The sequence below is a fragment of the Trachypithecus francoisi genome, unplaced genomic scaffold, assembly GCF_009764315.1.
Source record: "Trachypithecus francoisi isolate TF-2019V2 unplaced genomic scaffold, Tfra_2.0 Contig01440, whole genome shotgun sequence".
NCBI lineage: Eukaryota > Metazoa > Chordata > Mammalia > Primates > Cercopithecidae > Trachypithecus > Trachypithecus francoisi.
Window position 1 is genome coordinate 28,842,957 of NW_022681431.1, and position 26,974 is coordinate 28,869,930.

Genomic DNA, 26,974 nt, shown 5'->3' on the forward strand with positions numbered 1-26,974 from the left:
TTGTTAAAATCTTTAGTTTTATCCAATCGTCGATCTCTTGTTTCATTAGCCATCAACTATAAAACAAAAACCACCGCAGTCTTGATCTAATCATTGCCTCAAGCTTGCTATGACCCAGTGCAGAAAAATTATGGCCAAAAGAATTCAGCTTACCTCACATTGCTGATGGATTTAAATCCTACTCACTATAGGATAGGCATGGACTAACTGGCATGGTTTCTCCTGTCAGTGACACTAGAGAAGCATTACTGCAAGAGCAGTGTCTTTGCTGTCAGCTACTTGTATCACCTTGGGTAAATGATTTCACCCCTCTGGGCTTTAGTTTTCTCACAAGGTTATCTGAGACGGCTAAAATAACGATCACTAAGCCCCTTCCCGCTCTACAATTCTGTGAATCTATTACTTACATTTATAAACCTAGAAAAGCCAAAAACATCACTGGAACAAATGCACTGATCTAGAGATGATGCCTCAGAACATGCCAGCTTTCCTAATTTAAAAGAAGATGCACCACTATTAAGATCTGCCTGTTTGACAAACTATTCTTTGCATCTATTAAAACAAGCATCTAGACAGATTATGCCACACAAACCAAATAACCTGATTCAGATGAAAGAACTGCTATGGTGGATAAAATCTTATATGCAGATATGAGGTGCTGATTGAACCTAGAGTGAATATATTATTCAAAATTTGAATTTATGTAACTTTCAAGCAGATCTAGAATACCCTGATCTTTACTTATTCAACAGAGAACTTAAATAAGCAATTCTGCGTCTGGCATGGAAATTTATGTAAAAGTTCTGAAGCTCTGTCTCTCTAATTTTCAACAAGAAATAAGGAAAAAAAGAAGAGAACCAACAAGATTTTAGAAGAGGAATATACAATAAACACACTTACGACACATGCAATGAATGAGATCATTGCTTATCTGTTCCTTTTCTTACATTGTTTACTGTTCCTGCAAATAAGAAATACTTGATTTAAAGTGTATAAATATCTGTCTTTGTTGCTACCAATCCACTTAGTGAGAGTCTTGGATTTTGAAATGTTCTATTCAATAGATGAGCAAATATCAGTAAATCACTTTATGAAACATTATGTATTGCTGGAAATGAAAAAAAGGTCAGTTTGACTTGCAATTCTGTATCTTACAATGTAACATCAGGCAAGTTACTCAGCCTGCAGGGTCTCAGTTTCCTCCTCAGTAAGTCGGATACAATAATACTGTAAACATCGTGCTTTTTATGAAGATTAAATCAAACAATGCATGTGTTGTATCTGTATAATATCTTTACAATTATAATTATCAGTTATAATTACTGATTCCATTATTAAGCTAGATTCAGTCTATTCAACTATGTATAGTTTTACCACATCCAGAATCTTTTAAATATTATATATTCTTATTTAATTGTTGAGAAATAAACAGACTTTTTGAAACTTATTTTACATAAATGTAATGAATAGAAAGTACTTTTGCTATGAATGTTGTCTATTCTTGTTATTCATGATAGTTATGTTTTACAAAGTTACCAGGAACACTGAAATAGCAAATACTGAACATTTGCTCTGGAGAAATTTGGGGTTAGGTTCCTAGGAACTTGTGGTTACAAGATTTTGATCAATCAGTATACAACCTTGATGTATGTGTGTTTCTGCTTAAATATGTCTGATTTAATATAAATGTTTGGTTCATTAACTTTAAACACACCAGCAGTGGCACTGTAACTCATGTCTGAGCAAAGCTTATTTTCTCAGTAAGGTTCATCACAGCCTTCTTGTACTTAGGAACATTAGATAGCACTTCAGCACTACCCTCGGGGGCCATTTTAAATGGCAAAGTCACCAACAAAAGGCACAAAATGTGCAAAACATGTGACACTACATAGACTGCAAAAAGAGAGAGAGAGAGAGACTTGTTTACAGAATGACAGCTGAAACATGAAGCCAGAATGTCACCACGTTCAACCTCAGCTGGGAATGTGCACTTGGCATGACTCACATTTTTCACAATTCCACACATGTCTGGGAATAACCCCAAAAGTGCCAGGAGAATTAATTTGGAGTTACAAATAAATCATAGTGGATTCATAAATACAGAATCCTCAAACAATGAGGATCAGTTGTGTGTATGCATGCACTTGCATGTATTTACATACAAAAATATATCTATTCCATACTGAATTGTGTGGCAGGCACTATAGTATTTTACTTATATCTTCTGTGTTACTATAATAATTCTGTAATGTGTTTCTGTCACTTTACTTATAACAAATTGAGGGCTGAAGAGTTAAAACCACCTGTGAACGTTCCCATGGATATAAGCAGAATTTAAAACTGGGTCTGACTTCATAGCCTCTGTTTGTGGCCTCTGGTATTCTGTGTAGCACCTATTTTACAAAGAAAAGAGTTTTGTAAGATCAAGCAAGTGGATAGGGATGACAACTTCTTGTTAAACTGGAAAACCACTGTTTTTTACCATCATATTTGACTAAAATTTAAATATCCAAGGTAACTAAATTTGAAAATAAAACTACAGACATTTAACTGCCTGTCATTATTCTAATATATGCTTCCAATTTTTACATATCCAACAAGCATTAATTAAATGCCTACTATGTGCCCAGAAGTGCAGTCATGAATAAAGGTGGTAATAACTGTGGTCCCTGCAGAGCACACCTCAGAATGGTTCTCTATCCATCCAGCCTTGTTAGTGAAGACACACATAACCCTAGGGCCACTTCAAACTCTGAAGGGTCAGAAATGAAAGAAAGGTTATTGCTAAATTTGATGTCATTACCTGTTAAACTAATGATGTCTGGGAACTATATGAAAGATTGCACTCATATCCATTTTTACTGTGAATGATAGATGTGTTCATAAAAGCTTATAACTGAAACAATAACTTTAAGGGATAATGTAGCCACCAGGATAGATTAGACTTTCCTGTAATACCATACAACCACAAAGTATCAAAATAAAGGCTTATTTCTTGTTCATGCAAAATCTAATGCAGTTGAATGGCTCTCTTCCCTCTTGTAGCCAGGTCTTAACATACAATCAATTCCAAGTCTGGGGAAGATAAAAAGCAAATGGGTGTCTGATAAGCAAAGTCTCTGCTATAGACGCAGACGAATGTTCTCATTAATGCTAGATAGAACCTAACCATTCCGATTATGCATAAACTTAAAAATCGCTTTGATGAATGGTGGAAAATGGAGAATAACTATAGTTTAAGGATTTTTTTCCGTACATCAGATTTTCTCTCATTCATATTTTCTTTAAAAGTAAGTTTCTAAAGAGAACAGTTAAATGATGTTTTTTTCAGGATTTTGAATGAGATCTTGCTGATATGGATTTATCATTTAAAAAAAGAGGTTGGGGGAGGAGAATCACGAGCTGTCAGGCACAGAATCAGGGCCTGTGAACTTTGCCGGTCGCCATCAGTTAACTGGAGTTTGCTCGTATACTGGGTTAGTGTCCCCTCAAATTCACATCCCCCTAGAATCTCAGAATGTCATTTTTTTTTGGAAATAGGTTTTTTTTTGCAACTATAACTAGTTAAGCTAAAATGAGATCATACTGCATTAAAGTGTGCCCTAAACCCAGTGACTGGGGTCTTTTTTCTTGTTTTCCCTAAGACAGGGTTTCACTCTGTCACCCAGGATGGAGTGCAGTGGTGCAACCTCAGCTCACTGCAGCATCAACCTCCCAGGCTAAATGGATCCTCCCACTTCAGCCTCCCAAGGAGCTTGGACTACAGACATGTGCCATTATGCCTGGCTAATTTTTAATTTTTTGTAGAGAAAGAGTCTCACTACGTTGCCCAGGCTGGTATCAAATTCCTGGGCTCAAGCAGTCCTCCAGCCTCAGCCTCCCAGAGTGTTGGAATTACAGGTATGAGCCTGCTCTCAGTCACATCCTTTTCTTCAGTCCTTATCCCAGGCACCTCCCCAGGTCCCGACTGGTACACAGCCTGGAAGACTGCTTCCATTTTATAAAGAAACTCACACTAGCACCTGTTGTGAGTTTCTATATAAAAAACTCATTGCCCCCTTGTTGCATATTCCTCAAGATCATCCAGTATCTAGATCAGGAGTCAGCAAACTTTTTATGTAAAGAACCACAGAGCAAATATTTTAGGCTTTGTGGCCTGGATCATCCCTGTTATAACGACTCAATTCTGCCATTGCAGCATAAAAGCAGCCACAGACAGTATGCAAATGAATGAGTGTTATTCCAGCGGCTCTGCCAAGCATTTCAGAAATTCTAGTAAACATGCACCCATCTGGAGAAGGCAACTCAAGTTGCAACTCATTCTGCAGGAGACCCAGAAGATGCTTGATCAAAGTGCAGCTTATGGGGGTGGAAAGGTAGCGATTCACAGATCCCAACTGCTCACCCTCATCAGATGAAGTAGCTGGCAGAAGCAATGAGTTGTAGTTCTATTATTCCAACACAGAGATCACCCCAGTTCAAGAGCCTGTTATTCACAGGGGTGGGGGCAGCATACCTGAGCAGAATGGTTCCCTTGCATCTTGATTCATTTGATTAGATTTTCTATAGTCTTTTTCTTTCTCTTTTGTTTTTATTATAGAAATAATTTCAAGCCAACTTGGTTAATTAGGCAGAGCATTTCCTAGAGGAGCACAAGGCAGCCACCACGTGGAAGGTGAAGCCCTGTAGAAGCTGCTGCTGGGTGTGGCTGCAGACAGTAAGGGAGGATGGCCATCGGAACTGCATTCAGGGAGCTGTACTTGATAGTTCAGGAGGCCATAGTGTGGGTTTGCTTTTCCACTGCCTCCTGGTCTTTCTCCTGTACTTGCAGTAACTTGAGATGAAGCCTCTACCTTATACTCTAAGACTAGAATTCAGGTTCCTGTTTTGTTCCCTACGTGTGGTCTCCAGCCCAGCATGCTTGCATTAAAGGGTGGTGTCCTGCCGTGGTCTTCACAGCCTATCCTTTCCTAGAACCCAGGACTGCAGCAGGCCTTGCTACCATCTGCCAGGCTCTCCCAACACCAGCACACTGTCGGTTCATCTCCATGCTCCCTGGGCCCAGAGCATCTGATGCTGGTGCTATCCTCCTATCGGGCCTTCAACCCTTAACCTGGGACTCCCCCACAAAGACTACTTCTGCTGTTGGGACTCAGAAAACAATATCTTGAAATGAAGACCTGAGCAACAGCTTCAGAAGTGAAGTTTTTCTCTGACATTCTCCTACCCTCCTGTCTCCCTGTTCCATTCTCCCCCAAGGCTAGCCTGGAAACCTGCTTCTCCAAGGCAGGTCATAGAAACCATAACCCCTATTTCCCAAAGCCAGCCATAAAATCCTAAAACTATTACTCTAACTTCCCCCTCACTCCCCTCACCTTTCTATGTAAAAACTGACCATAAAGAAATTATCTGATCAACCTTGTTGGAGAGTAGGACATTAGACCCCCTTTCCCGAGAGGGTCCTGCCCCACACCCAGAAGGAAGGAGTGCTGCTCAGAGAGACCAAAAAGACTCTTGACAGACAGGCCTTGCTGGGTATCCCCACTCTGTCCAACAGCATTAGATCATTCCCTTTTTGTGCTATCATATTTCTACACAGCTGCCCTTACTTTGCTGAAGTAACCATAAAAACGACCAATTTCTACTGCATTTGGGTCTTCATTCTGAAGGCTCTCGTGTATACACATTGCATACATTTGCATGTCTTTTCTCCTATTAACCAATCTGCCTCATGTCTGACTACTTGCTCCCTCTAGTAGGAGGCCTTCCTTTCTCTGCTCCCTACCAACAGTTGGGTTGACACCAACCCAAGCCAGGAGCCAGTTTAGCTTCCTAGGCCGTCTGATCTGTCTGGTGCTGCCACTTTCCAAGATCCTTTCTGTTCAAAGCAGCTTCAGAGGGGAATGGATGGGAGGGCACACTGCAGAAGGGGGTACAAGCTGGGTGTGAAGGGGGTGCTGGCACAAGGCAGGACCAACCTGAGCCATAGCTTTCGGTGCACCACACCCTATTCATTTCCTTCTTGCCTATCCAGCAACCTGGTTTCTGCAACAGGGAGGGCTGAGCCAGTCCCATGAACAGCCAAGACTAAGCCATCAAGTAAAGGCTGCACTTTTTTTTTCCTTTTCCTGTGGAATATATTGGTGACGGCTAACAAATTACCCTCAAGTTCCATTTCCCAGGTCTGAGGGTGTTTGAATTCAGGAAAACAAGTGGATGCTCTGTTGTCTTGAAACTGTATTTAAATTCATGAAGGACTAGTTTTACCATGTGGTGACTCTTTTTTTTTTCTTTTTCTTATTTTTTTTTTTTGCAGAAAGAATAACTCTCCCATTTGCTAATTGATGTGATAAGCAAACACACACCTTCTCCTCTTCCATCATTACCTCCAAAATTTAAGTTAACAGAAATATTCTGCTTCAGCAGAGAGAACAAATGGGCTGGTTATTAATTCATGGAAAACAGGTAAAAATTTTCCAGTGACTTTTTTTTGAGATGTCTATTTTAAGAGATTTGATGGGGAGTAGGTTACAAGATGAATATGCAACCTTTAAGGGAGCAAGAATCAGGAGTTTCATTGACTGGCTGCTTGTCAAAGGTTGATACACAACCTGTGCCCCCAAACATACAGAGTTTGTCTCCAGATTTCATGTGTTTTGCAACCTCATCCTATGCCTGAATGTCACAGCCACCTTTACAAAATCAGTGTTGTTTAGTTAAACTAACTAGAAAAATACAGTAAAATGATTCCTTGCGATTCTCTAGGTAAAAGAATACATTTTTCTTAAGTAAAATAGTGGTAAGAATAAAAGCCAAGCATTGTTTCAGACTCTCACCAGTTTCCAAAACACCATTTACAAAATAATTACACCTACAGTTTATGCATGATTCATTAGACAGCAGATAAAATGTACTGCTAAATTTTAATTGCTTGGAAAGAGTAGGCACCATGAAATATGCCCCCAACTTCTCTGGATTATAACCTGTTTGGTCACATTTCTGCCACAATATAAATCTTGTCCAAATAGTTTATCTTGATTACATTATAAGAGTATTTTAGTTTCATGATGTGATAGACCGCCGAATAATTTATTTTAGTTAAGCAACTAAAAGGTCAAATCATCAGTTTTCAATATTTAAGGTTTTACTTGTGAAAGTTAATAGGCTTGAATCACAGGATCTCCTGCAAGATGAATCACAGGGTCCCCTGCAAAGATGATGAGAATGTAATCTCAGAAGAAAAAAAAATTCAGTTTTTGGCGCACTAAAGTAGTTTTAAAGATTACAATTTTTCTTTCTTTTCCTCCCACCCTCCCCTGCCAAGGTAAAAAAGGGATGATGTCCTGCATTATACAGACATTGGTAGGGGACCTCTCTATTACACATAACACAGCATGCATGATCCACTCTAATTGCAGACAGAATCTAGAAAACAGAATAGATATCACATCTTATATAATACACAGTAGGCATGATAGACAACATCTTGCAGAACACACACAGCTCTTCAGCAGATGCAAGCTGCTGCAATACTTCATCAGAAGGAGCCAGGGTGATAGAATGAGCACCTGAAATGGTATTTAGGGGTCTTACGATAGCCAGGTCTGCTAAGCTCAGCCACCGTAAAGGCTTTGAGTGATGTCTACCATTAGGCTCTGGTTCCGACAACTGCCTGTGAAGGAGGAGCATGACCCGCATGACAGGCCAGCACTTGGTTTTCAAGGTCTCCCTGCAATCACTGTTCCTGCACGTACCTGTGGTCTTTAATGGGGTCTTCTCTCCTAGCAAGAGTTTTAACCTCTTGGCGTGGATTTTGCCTTGATAATGGGAATCGGCCACCACCGCTGAAGTGAATGACATGTTGCAGAGTGTGCAGCACTTGTTCTTATCCACCATGTCGGCATCACTTCCCTGCATGGGGAGAAAGAAAGGCCACGTTTGAGAGATACCCATTCCATTCTTTTACAAATGAGGCTTATCCCAGAGGAACTAGTGTATTGAAACATCTAGTTTTTGTTCTGCAATCTCTCTCTCTCTCTTTTTTGCCTTGCTTTCTACTAATCTTCTTTTTAATTTTTTTTTTTATACTTTAAGTTCTGGGATATATGTGCAGAACGTGCAGGTTTGTTACATAGGTATACATGTGCCATGGTGGTTTGCTGCACTCATCAACCCATCATCTACATTAGGGATTTCTCCTAATGCTATCCCTCCCTTAGCCCCCCACCTGCTGACAGGCCCCAGTGCAATCTCTTTTTCTTCATGATAATCATGATCAAAACTTACTCAGTGACTGACTTTGACATACAGTTAGTTAGTAGCTATTAACGCCCGATACTGGGATTTCAGGACAAATTTGTAGAGATGAGTTATCCAAATAAAAAAGAAGCCCACAATGAAGAGAGAGCATATTGAGTCTGGCACAGTAAAGGAAAGCAGTCTCTAATTGGACCCATTATACTCATTAAAGTCAGTAAAATATCAGAGTTCAGATAGCCTGAATTATTTAGCAGAAATTAGCATTTATTATTCTGCTCTGCTTTTGACCAATTTTAGCCTCACCAGGATACATGGCCACGATGTTCAAGATTTTTAAAGATTTCTTTAAGGAACTGAGTGTTTTTCATAATTAACTCGATTCTGTATCATAAAGCTATGATGACTGTGCTGGCTGGATTTTCTGGGAGAGTTTGTGTAATTTTCCTTTTCTCAGGAAAGGTGATTCATTAAATGCTGCACAAAATGCTTAAATCCAGCTGGATTTTTATTCCTTTGTAAGGCTTAATGAAAATGAACCATAATTTAGAAAAAAATAAAACCTTGGTCAGAGCCTGTGACCCGCTATTGGGCGCGCAGGTCATCAATTACCTATACTTATGAAGGGGAGGAGTAATCCATTGCTTCCCCTCCTGCTTAGTTAGAAATGGAGGGTAGAACAGACTTTTAGATAAGAAGTTAATCTGTTCCTTAAGGGTGCAGCAATAGCCAAGCATCTCTTTGCTAAAGAGCCAGCTGCAATGAGTATATGGCCCCACAATGGCCCCTTCTCTTATTCCTAGAGAGCCCAGAGAGTACAATTTACAATTGGATGGTGAGGAGGATGAGGGTGGTGACTGGCTGGAGGAAGGGAATTACATAGTTTATCTGCGGAGTAATAAGATGTCCAGACTGCTAGAGAGAGTGTTGCCTTACAAATTATGTGGTAGTTTGGAAATGAACTCCTTCCTCCTTAAGGCATTAGTCTGTAATATCTCTGATAATTAGCACTTCATCCTTGGAAGGAAGAGGGGTGTGTGTGTCCCAGGAGCAGGAGGCTGACCTGAAGTTCAGGGAGAGACTCCAAACATTGGTGCTGGGATGGAGGTGGTCAGTGAGTGGAAAAGGACCACTGGAGAGAGGAGGAGCTTTCCCAATGGGTCCTCTCCTGCTAGGAAATCTAGTAGCCCTGAGGTTGTGCCCTTTGGCAATACTCTTGCTAAGAGTTTAAAGCCAAAGTGCTTTAAGTTTTCTCCATAGGGATAAAAAAAACAAAAAAGTATGAATACTTTTACATCTGTGTGGAATACTATGGAGATAAAATGGACCTGGAGGGAAGGGGCAGGGTTGGCTTCCTGGGTCCCCTGAGCTACCTACCTCCCCTGTTAAGCCTAGGAGATGGCATGGAAGCCAGGGAGATGGCATAGACCAGAATCACCAGGAAGAGGCAAATCAGGGAGATCCTGAAGGGTTCCAGCCCATTAAATGAGGAGTAGATCACGCAAGAGGAATGAAAGACCAAACTTGGTGTCTCTTTACTGCATGCTAGAGGATATATATTAGTCTCACTTTTTAAAATTTGTATACATTTGAGGGGTACAAGTGCAGTTTTGTGACACGGATATACTGCAGAGCAGTGAAGTCTGGGCTATTAGCGTAACAAAGAACTAAAAATAGAACTACCATTTGATCCAGAAATCCCACTAATGGGTATCTACCCAAAGGAAAAAAAAATCATTGTGCTAAAAAGATAACTTCACTCTTATGTTTATTGCAGCACTATTCATAATAGCAAAGATACTGAATTAACGTAAGTGACCATCAATAGATGATTGGATAAAGAAAATGTAAATATATATACACACACACACACACACACACACACACACACATACACACACACGCACACAACATGGAATACTACTCAGTCATAAAAAAGAATGAAATCAAGTCTCACCCTTTTTTAAAAAGGAAGATTATCAGGGTGAAAGTGGGTGCTTGAATTATACCATTTTTCTACCTACTTATGCATGACATAAGTCAAAAAGTGTAATTTTTTAAAATTAGGAACAAGTTCATAAGCCAGAGCTTAATTCTCAATCTTAGAACCTGTGCATCTGTTCATCTGTGCATTCTCTTTAGAGTCTGTGCATCTGTTTCGCCACTTCCAATGAAAACTCCAGCCATGGCTGGCCTTTCTTCCTGAAGCTCTAACAGCTAGAAATGTCTAAAGAAAATCTAGGGGCCCAGAGAAAGAGGCCAGCATCACCACACAAAATGACTGAGAACTGGTTTCCAGGGCAAAGAGTTGCCATTAATGAATGAAAAATGGATTTATGGTATTCATTTACTCAACACATTTTTAAGGACCTACTAATTGTGTTAGATGCTGTGGTAGATGAATACGACTCCATGCCCTGTTATCAAGGAGGCTGGCACCAGGAGAATTGGAGAAGCAGACAGAAAATAAGGGGAAGTATTATAATCAAAGAACTAGAGTCTCATATTGGACTCACATTCTCCTAATTGTAAGATAAAAAAAAAAAATGTAAATCAGGACTGTCTGTATGGGTTTTCATCTTTAAGCCTTTCTTAAAGGAAATGCTGGAACGCCCTTCTGAATCACTCCATGTCTAAATCAGTTGTACTAGAATCTTTCTTCCTGGCTCATCTCATCACTTCCTTGAGGTGAAGCTTCTGCTGCTGCTTTTTTTTTTTTTTTTTTTTTTTTTTTTTTTTGCTACAGGGTCTTGCTCTGTCACTCAGGCTGGAGTGCAGTGGTGCCATCATAGCTCACTGCAGCCTGGAACTCCTTGGGTTCAAGCAATCTTTTCACGTCAACCTCCAGAGTAGCTAGGATCACAGACACATGCCACCACACCTGGATAATACTTTTTTATTGTTTACAGAGAAAGAATGTCTACAACCTGTTTTCCAGACTGGCCTTGAACTTCTAGCCTCAAGCAATGCTCCTGCCTTGGCCTCCCGAAGTGCCGGAACTGTAGGAGTGAGCCACTGCACCAGCCTGAAACCGCTTCTGGCTCCCTCTACTGTCTGGGAGAAGTGAGAACCAGTCTTTGGGTCTCCTGGGTGCCTTGTACATTCTTTTACAGAACATGGAATTATTGTACTTACTTGTTTTCATATTAGTCCGCCTCATGAGAGGGCAAAACTTCTTTAAGGTCTAGGAAATTGTCTCATTGATAGTGAGGAGCCAGCACCTAGCACCACATTACCACAATGGAGGACTTTCAAATGTGTACTGAATGAATGGAGCAGAGGGTTCGTTTGTGGGATTAGTAACTTGTGTGACATAAAAGTCAAAAGAGGAGACAGGTAACACAGGGAGGTCTATGGCAACCCAACATTTTTCCAATTGACAGAAAGATGTCCGGGTAAAGAACCAGAGATGACAACAATTTATACACTAACTTGAGGGTTCAGTAGGGAAATATGTTAGTTTCGCAATGGTAGTTTTAATATATATATTCCTAGACTTCTCTTTTCCTGGACAATCTCATTATCATATAGAAAAATAAAAAATAAAAGAAGAGGAAAACCAATTGTTACATAATAATGTCTCATGGGATATAGTTATGCCATAGTTGTACGAGAGGGACCAGGTAATTTTAGGTACCTGATAATAGAGGGGCTGTGAGGCCCTGAAAAGTTAGGCAGCCTTTCATGCCAACAGTACACACTTAGTGAGATACTTTATAAAAGGGGCCAGTTATTCACATAGTGCAATTTTAAGTGCCACTAACACTAACTGCTCTAATGACACTGATAGATACACAACTATGCAGAATTTTTTTTTCTTTTTTTTGAGATGGAGTCTCACTCTGTCTCCCAGGCCGGAGTGCAGTGGTACAGTCTCAGCTTACCTCTGCCTCCTGGGTTCCAGTGATTCTTCCACCTCAGCCTCCTGAGTAGCTGGGATTATAGGCATACACCCTACTCCTGGCTAATTTTTTGCATTTTTAGTAGAGATGGCCACTATATTGGGCAGGCTGGTCTCGAACTCCTGACCTGAAGTGATCTGCCCATCTTGGCCTCCCAAAGTGCTGGGATTACAGGTATGAGCCACCGACACCCAGCCAACTATGCAGAATTTTAATTGCATATTCTTAGCTACCAAAATCCCAAATTAATGGCTCTTTGCAATTCTAGATTATATCATCTGCTATGGTTTGAATGTGTTGGAAACTTAATCCCTAACACAACAGTGTTGAGCGGTGGGACTGTTAAGAGGTCTGAGCCCTCGTGAATGGATTCATGCTGTTATGGAGAGAGTGGGTTTGTGATCAAGAGAGTGGGATTGCTGTTCAACCCTCACTTCCTCTCGGTCACCATGTAATGCCCTCCACCATGTTATGACACTGCAAGAAAACCCTCACCAGATGCAACCCCTCTGTCTTGGACTTCCCAGCCTCCAGAACCATGAGCTGAGTACATTTGTGTTCATCATGAATTACTCAGGCTGTGGTGCTCTGTTACAGTAGCACAAAAAGAACTAAGACATCACTTTCATTAGAGTGTCTTGCTGCATCCAGAGCAAGGTTGATATATGAACCAGGGTAGAAACTCCATAAAGTTTGATGAATTGACCTCAATGAATATATTTAAAATTTCTGGCTTCAAGATTATCTTTAAAATATGAGTTTCAAACTGGAGGCAAAAATTCAGTCAGACTTTTTAAATGTACCGTCCATATTGCTGAAAGAAATAAAAAGAATGCTTGTGGAGTAACCTAAGGCTGCTCAGTCAAAGCATTTTGCAACATTAAAAAGTTTTCAGAAGAATTCAATCAGGATGGAAAACCTCACTGACCCTGGCTAGAAATCTAATCCCCAAACACCTTTCTCTTCTGTTATAAAGATGTCTTTAAGTTAATTCAGATGATTGTCCTCATTCTCTTTTGTTTTAGGTGAAGATAAAAAGCCTAAGAGGGAGACATGCAGAGTGGCATGTGAGGAGTTCGGTGAAACTCCTTATGGAGAAAACACCCGTGTTAGGTAAGCTTCACTCAGGCATGCATCATAGTGCTGCTGGCCTTGAGTTCAATGTTAATCAAGCACTAGTACTTACATCCAGAAGGAGAGAGAGGAAATTCACTGATCTGTATGTGAGACCACTCCAGAAAATGCTAAAGAAACATGCATAGAGAGTAATGGAGTGATAGAAAAAAGTTGTCTAAATTTGTGAATTCCAGAGATAACAATTGATAAAAAAGCATAGTGGATAGCATTGTTGTGAGGCTAAAAAGCAAACAAATTTACTATATATATATATATTTTTTTCAGTAAAGTATCTCTAAACAGAAACACACAAAACAAGGTTACATACGGATGGATTGACAAAAATATTGTGACCAGCAGTCTCCCAGACCTAATCCTGTATTTTACCTAGGAGCAGTGGCTCAGCATTTGCTAATTCAGTGATGATGACAACTTTATAGGACATAACTCCTGTGGAAAATGAGAATTAAATGTATTTCATTCAGGAGAAATAAAAATATATGTCCACATAAAAACTTTTACATGAGTTTTTATAGACACATCATTCATAATAGCGCCAAAGTGGAAACAGACCAAATGTCTGCCAACTTTAGAGGGAGTAAATAAAATGTGGTATGTCCATACAATGGCATGGTATTTGCAACCAAAAGAATAAAATACTGATAGAGGCTACAACATGGAGGAAACTTGAAAACATTATGCTAAATAAAAGAAGCCAATCCATCACAAAAGACCACATAATGTATGACTCTGTTTACATGATATTTCCAGAATAGGAAAATCTATAAGCACAGAGAGTGAGTTAGTGATTGTCTAGGAATCAGGGGGCAGTCGGGGAGCAGGGAGGAGGGAGATAGGAAGGGAAATGAGGAGTGATTGCTAATGGGTAAAGAGTTTCCAAGGTTAGTGTAGAACTGGCAGTCACACAACTCCGTGAATATACCTAAAACCCTTGAATTTTGTACTTTAAATAGGTGAGTTTTGTGACATATGAATTATATCTCAATAAATCTGTTCTAGAGAAAAAGCCTAAAAGATTCATTTAAATGATTTCAAAAGCCCAAAGATATGTTGAAATTTGAAGCTTAAGTTGTTGTTTTTTTTTTCTTTTCTAGGCATCCTCTGCTTGGAGGTGAAACTCATTCAGGAAGTGAATAATAACGAGGAGTATTTTGTTTATGTTGGCTCCTGTGTAGTATATGGAATGAATTTCTTTGAGCACTGGCTAGACATTCTACGATCCTGATAACTGGTGTTCATTTTGGCAAAAGACATTCTGTGGCTATAATGAAACTCTACTTGCAGCTGCTACTAAGCTACACCTGAAGGCAATAGTCATGTGACACCTTCTGCGAGATGCAGAAATAACTGCACCTCTCAGCACATACCCTGTAGTAAGACAGAATGTCCAATAAATGCAACTATTTCCAGTGTTATGCATGTTGTTGCTTATATTCTGGTATTTAACTTTGGAGAAAACCAAAACGCAGAAAATGATGTCTCTTCTCTCCCACTTTACTGGGATCAAAAGGCCTGGAAGTCACATTTCCTGATTGACTATAGGGTCCTGGGCAACATTGTCTCCCACTGTTTTCTCTCATGCATCCCGTTCCACTCCATTTGGGTCAAGCTGTTCTCTCTCCTCCTGACCTGTTTAAGTCACATCCAGATATCAAGGTCCATTTTCTCCAAGAGTTTTTTCAAGATGTCTGCAAATTTCATCCACATCTTCTTCCTGACCTCTCCCAGTCCTTAACATCGTTGCCATACATTTTGATTTGGTCCTGTCCTTTAATTGCTTTATTAGCATTTTGTTTATGTTTTAGAATTATCTTTCTAAAAACATCTTAAAGGCAGCAAATTTACAAGAACTTTAGAAATTAGGCAGCAAATTTACAAGAACTTTAGAAATTATCCTCCCATCATAGCCAGTGCCTGACACAGGTCTGGATTTATAAAACAGACTTGATAAACATGAATTAAATAGTTGAACGACTTGGCACAGCCATTCATTAACCATTTCTAACTTGGTCACTTAACTCTGTTTTCCACCTAATGTAATATCTCCCTTGCTTTCTTACCAATATGATTGCTTTGTCTCAGGAAAAGGCCAACTGGCATAAAGCGTCATTCATACACTGTACTGAAATGGATATAATGGGAATGACATGTTATTGTGTGAGTTTGCCCACATACAAAGGATATGTCCTATGGCTAGAAGGTGAGTGATGTGCCGAGTTCCATGGGGAAGCTGTAGTGTCTACAGGAAGGCTGGCGTGAACTAGACAGACATATGCCCTGCTATTTGGATACAAACCACCCACTCTGTGGATGAAAACTCCCAATTTCCATAGTATTGGAGGAAATGGTCATTTTGACAATAAAGGAAAGAAAGAATGAAGATTTCTATTGAAGAGGGATGAAGAATTCTGTTTGCCTTTGGAATTTGGATAGCTTTAGTTTGTTTTTTTAGTCACCGAAGAAATATTTAAACAGATGGTCACAGTAGTTGCAAGACCCCAAACGGGAGAAATTAGCCAGCGTTCCTGAGAGAGGACAACTGTGTAAGTTAGATAAGCCCCACTAACCAAGAGAAGTGGCTAGGAAAATGCCGCAAATGAATAGAGGGGCTGGAGAGAGCAAAGGTGGGATGAGAAGCAATTGGGAAGATCACAGCACTTATTTCACAGTCTAGAATTAGATGACTTAGATATTTAAACGTGCTTATTTACTATCTGTCTCTGACCACTATTCAATATTGTACACCCAGTACCTAGAGCAGCATCGCTCAATAGAAATACAGTACAAGCTATAAAAGAGGCTACATTGCCGGGCGCGGTGGCTCAAGCCTGTAATCCCAGCACTTTGGGAGGCCGAGACGGGCGGATCACGAGGTCAGGAGATCGAGACCATCCTGGCTAATACGGCGAAACCCCGTCTCTACTAAAAAATGCAAAAAACTAGCCGGGCGACGAGGCGGGCGCCTGTAGTCCCAGCTACTCGGGAGGCTGAGGCAGGAGAATGGCGTGAACCCGGGAGGCGGAGCTTGCAGTGAGCTGAGAGCCGGCCACTGCACTCCAGCCTGGGCGGCAGAGCAAGACTCCGTCTCAAAAAAAAAAAATAAAAAAAAAAAAAATAAAATAAAAGAGGCTACATTTAAATATTCTAAATGACACATTTTTGAAAAAGAGAACCATGAAATTAATTTCAAAAAATATTTTTTCAAATTTATTTTTTAATTGAAAGATAAAATTCTATGCATTTGAAGCACATATACATTGTGGAATAGTTAAATCTAGCTAATTAACATATATATTGCCTTACATAGCTATAATTTTTGTGGCAAGAGCACTTAACAGCAACTCTCTTGGAATTTTTCAATAATATAATGTATCACCATTAACTATAGTCACCATGTTGTACAATGGCTCTCTTAAACTTATTTCTTCTTTCCTTTCAGGATGTATTCAACATAAAAATTATTAATGAGGTATTTTATATTCTTTTTCCCATACTAAGACTTCCAAATCAAGTGTATATTTCACACTGATAGCACATCTCAATTCAGACTATCTGCATTACAATTGTTCAATAGCTCCTTTGAGTGAGTGGCTACTACATTTGACCACGTAGCTCCAGAACTGAGTATTTATTTATTTATTTATTATTGGGTTTTTTTTTTTGAGACAGAGTCTCGCTCTGTTGCCCAGGCGACAGTGGTGTGATCTTGGCTCACTGCAACCTCCACCTTCTGGGTTCACGCCATTCTCCTACCTCAGCCTCCCAAGTAGCTGGGACTACAGGTGTGTGCCACCGTGTCTGACTAATTTTTTGTATTTTTTAGTAAAGACGGGGTTTCACCGTGTTAGGCAGGATGGTCTCGATCTCCTGACCCCGTGATCCACCACCTCGGCCTCCCAAAGTGCTGGAATTACAGGCGTGAGCCACGGAGCTCGACCAGAACTGAGTAATTATTAAATATCAGTTAAACTTAATAATGAATGAATAAATGAGTTGTCACTGGATAAATACATAATAAAATAAATACAAATACACACAAATAAATACAAATACATAATACAAATACAAATAAATACAAATACATAAATACAAATACATAATACAAATACAAAATAAATACATAAATTCCCATTTTTAACAGATCAAGAAAATGAAGCTCGGGGGTTTAAATAAATTCTTCAATATGTCAGTCATCTTTTCAGAAAGTGGTGGAACTAATTTTTGAACTTTTGGCCGAATTCATGGATGCGCTGGCATCTTAGGTCAGTCTTCTTGTCAAAAACTCTCAACCATGCTTTACTACCCCAAAATAAATTCCTTATCATGACATTTAAATTCCGCTAACATCTAACGCTCAACACACTTTTCTAGACTTTTCCCCCACGGGTGCTTTTCAGACATAATATGCTCCAAGCAAATTGATTTTTTTCAAGGTTAGGAACACCAAGCAGCCTGCCAAGAAAATGGCTCAGAATCCCAGCACTGAAATCCTCTGCTCCTCCTCTCCCGGCTGCCTGTTTCTGTCGGATGCTGCAGGTGAGGGAAGATTCAGTCCCACCGAAAGATCTCACTTTCAAATCAGGTGGGGAGCACACGTCTCCCCCATTAAACCAACCTCCTTCCCTATCTATCTTTCTATCTCTGCCCTGGCACATAGTAACTTAAAAACTCATTGAATGATGAGTGTATGAAGAAAAACTAAACAGTCGATTGAACTCTCACTCTCCTCCAGCTACGTTAAGGATATGCCTACCTGTCTTTGTTCACTTGGTTCATTCCAACTAGAAATGCCCCGTCTCGCTATATGCAAGGGCCACGCAGATACAATCTCCTTCATTAGGCTTCCCCGGGACATCCCACCACGAAGACAGCCGATACTTCCTCACTGGCACGGAACTTCATTCAGGCCTGTGCCCCGCCACTCCCTGCACCTGACAACACTAAGCATATATCTTACTGCCGCTAATTGAAACTTCATTACTTGGGCCGAAAAGGTGTCATCTCCAACCCCCAGCACAGTGTTTTATGTAATGTGGTATTAAAAAATAGAATATTAACTTTTAAAAAAGCAGATTCAGATTCAAAAGATACTTGATGAAGCTTTGGCTATAAGTGTATTGGATGTCACTTACAATTATTAAACATGAGATTCCTCCTCTGTCACATGGGGAGTAAAATCTACCTTATCTGCCTATTCATAAAAAGATAAAAGAATGCATTATATGGAAACACGCTTTGTAATCCAGAAAATACTATTCAAAAATATTTGTATGTAAGTCAAATATCTTTGTGTGTATGTATATATGTGTGTGTATATATACATATATATAACACGTATATGCGTGTATATAAAGTGTGTGTGTATATATATGTAATCAAATGGTTTAAAATAATAGATACATATTATCTCCTTTCATTTACTTCTTGAAATTTACTTATATTTGATATTTTCTCACTTATTTAGTGGTGTATATGTTCAATACCATTCTTTTCCTATTATATGTCTTGAGGGTAGAAACTCTGTTTTGTTCATAGCTATATCGTTGGTGTCTATAATAGGGCCTGCCATAGACCATTTAATAAATATCTGTTGATTGATGAAAACTATGTACATACAAAATAAAATGAGAGTTCTCAGAAAATGTTGGCAGCAGTGGTATCGTTTTTTTAATCTCTCTAAATTCCCAAATAAAAATAGAACTAGAATGGCAAATAAAAAACCCACAGACAATATTTATTACAAAACTAGGTAACAAGGTTGTTCTTATCAACCTCAAAACATAAGCAAATGGAAATAAACCAGTAATAGCACAAAATCTGCATGCTATCAGCATCTGTGCAGGGAAATAGAGTGAGGCAATGAGAGCTTTGCTGGACCTGGAGCCAGAGGTTCGAACACTCAATAGCAGGAGGTATCCACGGAAAGCCTGGCAGCCCTGTGTGAGAACAGCAGCTGGCATCAGGAGCACATGTCCCATCCCCACAGCAGACTGTAAGAGAAGTCTGTGGAGAGCCTGGAGGGGCAGACACAGCCTAGACCTGCAAATTTTCCATACAACCCACCAGAACTTTTTTCAGGCCACGGCTTCATACTGAGGAGAAACTGCTGAGAGTAGAATTAAAACTGAGGACAAAAACGAAGGAGACAAAGCAAAGAGAAGGTTCAGACAAATGTGGGGGAGAGTGGAGTTAATACACTTCAGTAAACAAACCATTCTCTTCTTAAACACTACGCTATACTACACACTCTCTCTCTGTCTCTCTCTCTCTCTCTCTCTCTCTCTCTCTCTCTCTCTCTAAAAGAAGCTCTGTTAAGTTAGGAAAGCAATCTTGATTTTTTTTTGTTTTTGAGAGAGTGAATCTTGCTCTGTCACCCATTCTGGAGGGCAGTGAGTGGCACGATCTCAGCTCACTGCAACCTCTGCCACCCAAGTTCAAGTGATTCTTCTGCCTCAGCCTCCCGAGTAGCTGGGACCAAAGATGCCCACCACCACATCAACTAATTTTTGTACTTTTAGTAGAGATGGGTTTTCACCATGTTGGCCAGGCTGGTCTCGAGCTCTCAACCTCAGGTGATCCACCCACCTCAGCCTCCCGAAGTGCTGGGATTACAGGCATAATCCCAGCAAACAAACCAAAACAAAACAAACTATAAATTGAGAAAACTCTCCTACAATTAAATTTAAAGGAAGTATATGCAGTCATCCTTCAGTATCCATGGGAAATTGGTTCCAGGAGCCCCTACAGTTGCCAAAGTCTGCAAATGCTCAAGTCTTTGAAAGAAAATGTCAGTGTTTGCATATAACCTACACCCATCCTCCGGTAGCCTTTAAATCATCCCTGCATTACTTATAGTACCTAAGAGAATATAAATGCTATGCTAATAGTTATACTGTATCTTTTATTTATATTATTTGTACTGTTGTATTGTTATTTTTATTTCATTTTATCAAATATTTTTGACCTGCAGTTGGTTGAATCCATGGATGTGGAGCCCACGAATGTGGAGCGCCAACTGTATTGAAAGAGCTTCATGTATATCCCTAAATGTCAACCCAAAACAACCAACACACAAAAAATTTTCCGGTAAAATTACCAAACCTTATAGAAAGATATTTTAAAATTACCTGAGACTTTAAGAAAAAGATGGAAGGAAAACAAAATTAGATTATCATCAGACATTTCAACTGCAATGTTTCGTTTCAAAAACAAATGATGTAACATATTTTAGATTTGTAAAATAATGTGTGACAAATTTTGTATATCCAGCAAAGCTGACATTTAAGTATAAAAGGCCCAGTGAGAAAACGGGCAAGAACTCAGGGAAGCTTGTTCTCATGAGCTGTCTCGAATGTGCCTACTAGAATGTAAGACTGATTTTAATAACCAAAATGACTATGGAGACATTGATATAAGAATTGTGGCGGCCAGGCGCGGTGGCTCACGCCTGTAATCCCAGCACTTTGGGAGGCCGAGGTGGGCGGATCATGAGGTCAGGAGATCGAGACCACTTTGGCAAACACGGTGAAACCCTGTCTCTACTAAAAATACAAAAAAATTGGCCGGGCGCGGTGGCTCAAGCCTGTAATCCCAGCACTTTGGGAGGCCGAGACGGGCGGATCACGAGGTCAGGAGATCGAGACCATCCTGGCTAACCCAGTGAAACCCCGTCTCTACTAAAAAAATACAAAAAAAAAAAAAAAAAAAAAAACGAGCCGGGCGAGGTGGCGGGCGCCTGTAGTCCCAGCTACTCAGGAGGCTGAGGCAGGAGAATGGCGTAAACCCGGGAGGCGGAGCTTGCAGTGAGCTGAGATCCGGCCACTGCAATCCAGCCCGGGCGACAGAGCGAGACTCCGTCTCAAAAAAAAAAAAAAAAAAATTAGCTGGGCGTGGTGGCGGGAGCCTGTAGCCCCAGCCACTGGGGAGGCTGAGGCAGGAGAATGGCGTGAACCCGGGGGGGCGGAGCTTGCAGTGAGCGGAGATCACACCACTGCACTCCAGCCTGGGTGACAGAGTGAGACTCCATCTCAAAACAAACAAACAAACAAAAAAGAATTGGTGGTAGTTGGGCCGGCGTGGTGGCTCACGCCTGTAATCCCAGCACTCTGGGAGGCTGAAGCTGGCTGATTATGAAGTCAGTAGTTGAAACCAGTCTGGCCAACACAGTGAAACTCCGTCTCTACTAAAAATACAAAAAAATACCTGGGTGTGGTGGTGCCTGCCTGTAATCCCAGCTACTGGGAAGGCTGAGGCAGGAGAACCGTGTGAACCCCAGAGGTGGAGGTTGCAGTGAGTTGAGCTCGTGCCATTGCACTCCAGCCTAGGTGACAGTGTGAGACCCAGTCTCAAAGAAAAAAAAAAAAAGGTGGTAGTCTGAGATATATACATATAGATATATAAATAGATACATTTAAGATAAATAGAACCAACAGGGATAAATACAGTGTATAATGGCTGTAAACTCACATACTATAGATATAGCATATTTAAAGATGAGGAGACACTGGGGAGAGCATGTGCTGCAATAAAGAGATTTAATTTATCAGTTAATTATAGTGGCGCTGTAGCATCAATATTGTTATTCACAGGATATGTGCAATATTATTGGATAAAGTATATTAATAATTATAGAATATTCTAATTCATCGTTTCCTGTGTCTTTGTGAACCAACATACTCAATGTAGAAAAAGAGTGAGCAGATGCAATACAGGCGAGTATCAAATCCTGTGATTGTGATTTGAATTGGAAGTGTTAGTATAACCCCTTGAGATATCATATAAACATATATATTTCTTAATTCTAACCAGTAAAGAGGCCTTAAAAAACAATGACAAACTCTACAAAACCTCCCTAGCCCTCAAAAACTGTAGCAATCTTGAAGTACCATTGCCACAAAAAGAAACCCAGCTTTTTGTGGGGGGAAAAAAAAAATACTAATTCTAGGAAGGGTGCCACATGATCCTGGAATATCTTGCCATGCTAGACAACAAGAAAGCTAGGAATGACTACTACAGTCACGACACAAGGACTCAAAAGCAACCTTGAAGCAAATGAGACAATTGGATCTTTAAAAGGATCAAGACTTTTCTCTTTTTTTGAGATGGAGTCTCACTCTGCTGCCAGGCTGGAGTGCAGTGGCGCGATCTCAGCTCGCTGCAACCTCCACCTCCCAGGTTCAAGCGATTCTCCTGCCTCAGCCTCCTGAGTAGCTGGGATTATAGGCATGTGCCACCATGCCCAGATAATTTTTTTTGTATTTTTAGTAGAGACGGGGTTTCGCCATGTTGGCTAGGATGGTCTCGATCTCTTGACCTGGTCATCCACCCATCTTGGCCTCCCAAAGTACTGGGATTCCAGGCATGAGCCACTGTGCCCGGCCAAGACTTTTCAAATAGCTCCAAATACATGAGTTCATAGTAATATTTCCTAAAAACCTGTTTGTTAACCTTTGTAGCATGATAGGCAACCAGTTCTTTAATTAGACACTTGATAAAAGAAAAGAATGAAGCATCTTTTCGGCTTTTCCTAAAAGAATTGTGGCACAGAGTGTCAAACAATAAATGAGGAAAATAGCTTGTTCTAAAATTATTCCAATTAACCATTGAAAAAAGTAGAAGAAAACAGTTTTGCAACCTCCAATGAATTAATGTCTCTAGGCATTGGGCATCAACAGCTGCTAACATCACAAAAAGAGAGACAACCAGATATCATGTGCCTCTTAATGAAAGAACACAGCACCATTTATAGTCTTGCCAAATGTATCAATCCCAAATCCAATCAAGTCTCTGGATCCATCTGCCAATTTTCAGAGAACGCAAAGGACACAGGAAAGTGTGGAATGGGGATCACAAGTACGCAGTCAGCAAAACCTATACTTTAGAAAACTCTTTAGGTCAAGGGCCCCCAGGTTCTTTTATAGATAAATTGTAAAGAATTAAGAGATGGAGAAGAAACCTGCAGACTAAAATAGATGTAAAAAGTATGTCAAGATTTTAAAAACTGGGCAAGATTAAACTATGGTCATTAGAGGGGTACATTAGTGATAAAATTATACAAAAACTCAAGGAAGTGATTCTGGAAAAGTCAGGATAGTGGTTACTTCTGATGGAAAAGACAGGGTCAACCTTGGGAGGAGACAATGGGAAAAGCTTCTGGAATGATTGGCAAAGATCTATTTCACAACCTGGGTAGTGGTTATACTAGTGTTTGCCTTAGGACTCATTAAGGGATACATCTGTTTTCTAAATTTTGTGTATGGGTTTTATTTTCTAACAAAAGGTTTATAAAAGATGAATTCGAGTTTAAAATGTACCTGGTTAGCAGCCGTAGGTGTCTCCCTAACTATAACTTTTAAATATTAACGAAGATAGAAAAGGATGAAGCGCACACTAAAAATTAATTTGATAGACCACCTGATGCCAGAATCTAAAGTGAATTTCTACCTGCTGTAAGGCATAAGTTCAACTAAGATAAGCAATAAACCTGAATCATAATAGGATTTCTCACATAAGACAGTCGTGAGAATTAAATGAGTTTATATGTGGAAAGTACTTAGAATGATGCTTAACCTAGAAAGCAAAAACTGTATTTAAGAATTAACTACTGTTTTTGTTAAAAACCGACTGACCTAGGGTTGTGTCTCATAAAAGAGAAACCTCTGAAACAAAGATATGACACTGAGGATATCTTCACTGTGTCCCCCAGACTCAGATTTGTACCAGTAAAATCGCTGACCAGTTATCCTGTAGCATGGGCTTCCGTTGTTTCCGTTCTCTCTTTAGCACATGCTATCACGTCAATAATAAAATGCACATTGTTTCGCCATCATTCTACATCCATTCTGTGACATCCATGCCTACTTAGCAGTCAGGATGGGGAAGGCAGTCAGTACATTGCGTGCTGGTGAATGCAGCTCCCCTCCTTACCCACAAACAGACAGGCTTCATGGGCAGACAGGGAAGCTCCAATAGCGCCATATCCTGAAATCATGGTTTTCATCGAAGGCCCTGTCTCCTAATATTTGGAAATGAGGTAGCAAGGAGCAGGAAAAGACGGCACCTGGAGGAACAGAGCTTTGCTAGATGAAGAGCTTCCAGAAACTGGGAATTGTCCCAGGAGCAGTGCATATCAAATCATATCTCACAATGGCACTAAAGAAAGGGACTACATAATTTGCTAATTGAATTAGCCAACAGCAGTAATTTCTTCCCAAACGTATTTGCAAAACTGGTGTTGTTTAAACACTGGAGGTTGGAAAAAAATGATTCTGAATTTCTTCTTCAAGAAAAATACGGATACTAAATAATTAAGATAATTTTGAAAATCAAAAATGAGAAGTAGTTGTAGTCTGAAATATGAAAAACACATTATAAAACTCTAATAATTTTTACAGTAGGTTTTTCCTACAGAAAGGCACAGGTTAATAAAATAGTCAGAGCCAAAACAACGAAATAACACATTCAAATTAGTATGTAATAAAGGAAATGTCAAGTCAGGGAGGAAAAGGACATTATTCAATAAGTGGAATTGGAGGACTGAATAACAATTTGGGGAAAATAATGAAACCATAAAGTAACTAGGAGAAATAACTAGAAATGCTCATACGGTCTTAGGATGAGTTAAACTTTTTAAGCATTACATTGAAAACAGTTCAAAACATAAAATATATGCATATCCTATTCCATATAAATGTTCTGTATATCAAGAAACAACACGAAGTCAAGATCAAGGTAATGGAAAAAAAAACAACATGAAAGTATTTAAAAGCAAATGGCAAAGAATATTAACCATACATGTTTTTAAATTCTTATCTATATAAAGGACACTTGCAAAGCATTAAAAGAAAGCTAATTAACCCCCCGCCAGTTAAGCAAAGGACATAAACTAAGAATGGATAAAAAGAAATATACATATCCAGGCCAGGCGCAGTGGCTCATGCCTGTAATCCCAGCACTTTGGGAGGCGGAGGCAGGTGGATCACTTGCAGTCAGCAGTTCAAGATCAGCCTGACACCGATGGTGAAACCCGGCATCTAGTAAAAACAAAAATTTGCCAGGTGTGGTGGCAGGAGTCTGTAATCCCAGCTACTGAAGAGGTTGAGGCAGGAGAATTGCTTGAACCCAGGAGGTAGAGGCTGCAGTGAGCCAAGATCCCAACACTGCACTCCAGCCTGGGCAACAAAAGTGAAACTCCATCTCAAAAACAAAAAACAAAAAAAGAAAAGAAAAGAAGTACACATCTCCAATTTTTAAAAATATAAAAAAGATCAATCTTACCAGTAACCTAAGGAACATAAAATTATTTAATGAGTTACCACTTTTTACTCATAAAAATTGGAATTTTTTGAAAAATAATGTCTAGTATTGTCAAAGGTGCAAAGAAATCAGCATTAGAAATCCCTGCTTAGAGAAACAGCCTTTTGGATAGTGATTTGAGAATGTAGATCAAACACCTTAAAGATATATTCTTCTTGATCCAGAAAGTTAATTTCTGGAAATTTATTCTAGGAAATTATCAGGATTTGAGCAAATACATACAAGGTTGATTGCTAAGGTGCCAATTATAACAGCAAAATAAGCAAAAACTTACAATACTGAAGTTAATAGAGGATAATATTTGCACAAATTGTGGTATATTCATTATTAAATTCATGTTTAATTAACTGTGGTATAGTCATATATTGATACAATGGGAAAAAGCTCTTACATGGAAATGACTATTAAAAATCATGATATAGAAAAATATGTCATGGAATATGGAATATAATTTATGATGTATTGTTAAGCTCATTCATTTGACATCTTAAAGCAGCTTTTTATGGGGTGTCAACCCTGCATCAGGCACTGTTCTGGGGACAGTGCAGAAAGCAACCCAGTGATGCCCTTTGTTGTGGAGTTTATATTCTAGCTGGAGAAGCTGACCATAGACAAGTAGGTAAAATGTAGAATACATATTATGTTAGTTAGTCATGCTTTCTAAGGAGGAAAGAAATGAAAGAAGTTTACGGGAAGAAGTGTGTGAAATAGGCGGAGAACAGTGGCTCATGCCTGTAACCCCAGCACTATGGGAGGCCAAGGCGGGTGATCACGAGGTCAGGATATCGAGACCATTCTGGCCAACATGGTGAAACCCCATCTCTACTAAAAATACAAAAATGAGCCAGGCGTGGTGGCACACACCTATAATCCCAGCTACTTGGGAGGCTGAGGCAGGAGAATCGCTTGAACTCAGGAGGTGGAGGTTGCAGTGAACAGAGATCGCTCCACTGCACTCCAGCCTGGCAACAGAGGGAGACTCTGTCTCAAAAAAATGAATAAATAAAAAGTATGTTAAATGTTAAAGGGATCCAAGAAGGTCTCGCTATGGAAGGGACTTTTGAATAAAGACCAGGAAGAAGTGAGGAATTGGGGAACAGCATTCCAGGTAGAAGGAACAGTGAGTAGAGAGGCCTTGAGCATGAGGTGAGCAGCGTGTGCACAGATTAGCAAAGGAAATCGGCCAAACGGGAGCAGAGGGAGTAAGAGGCGATGAGCTTAGGCAGTGATAGGGAAATGACTATCAAACAGGGCCTTGTAGCTGATTATAAGGACATAGCTGGTACCCAGAGTGAGAGGCAAAGCCATACAGAGGCAACAACAGCCATGATCTACATAATACCCAGAAAGAAGATTTGCACATG

The 26,974-nt window shown here is 39.8% G+C and overlaps 1 protein-coding gene across 1 annotated transcript in view; it reads right to left on the reverse strand.

The window, feature by feature from the left end:
• Positions 1 to 26,974, reverse strand: part of ZMAT4 (zinc finger matrin-type 4) — a 382,122-nt gene that overhangs the window by 158,482 nt on the left and 196,666 nt on the right. The window contains exon 4 of the mRNA XM_033232049.1: positions 7,755 to 7,911. Coding sequence (XP_033087940.1) covers positions 7,755 to 7,911 — 157 coding nt within the window. The remainder of the gene's footprint in view (positions 1 to 7,754; positions 7,912 to 26,974) is intronic.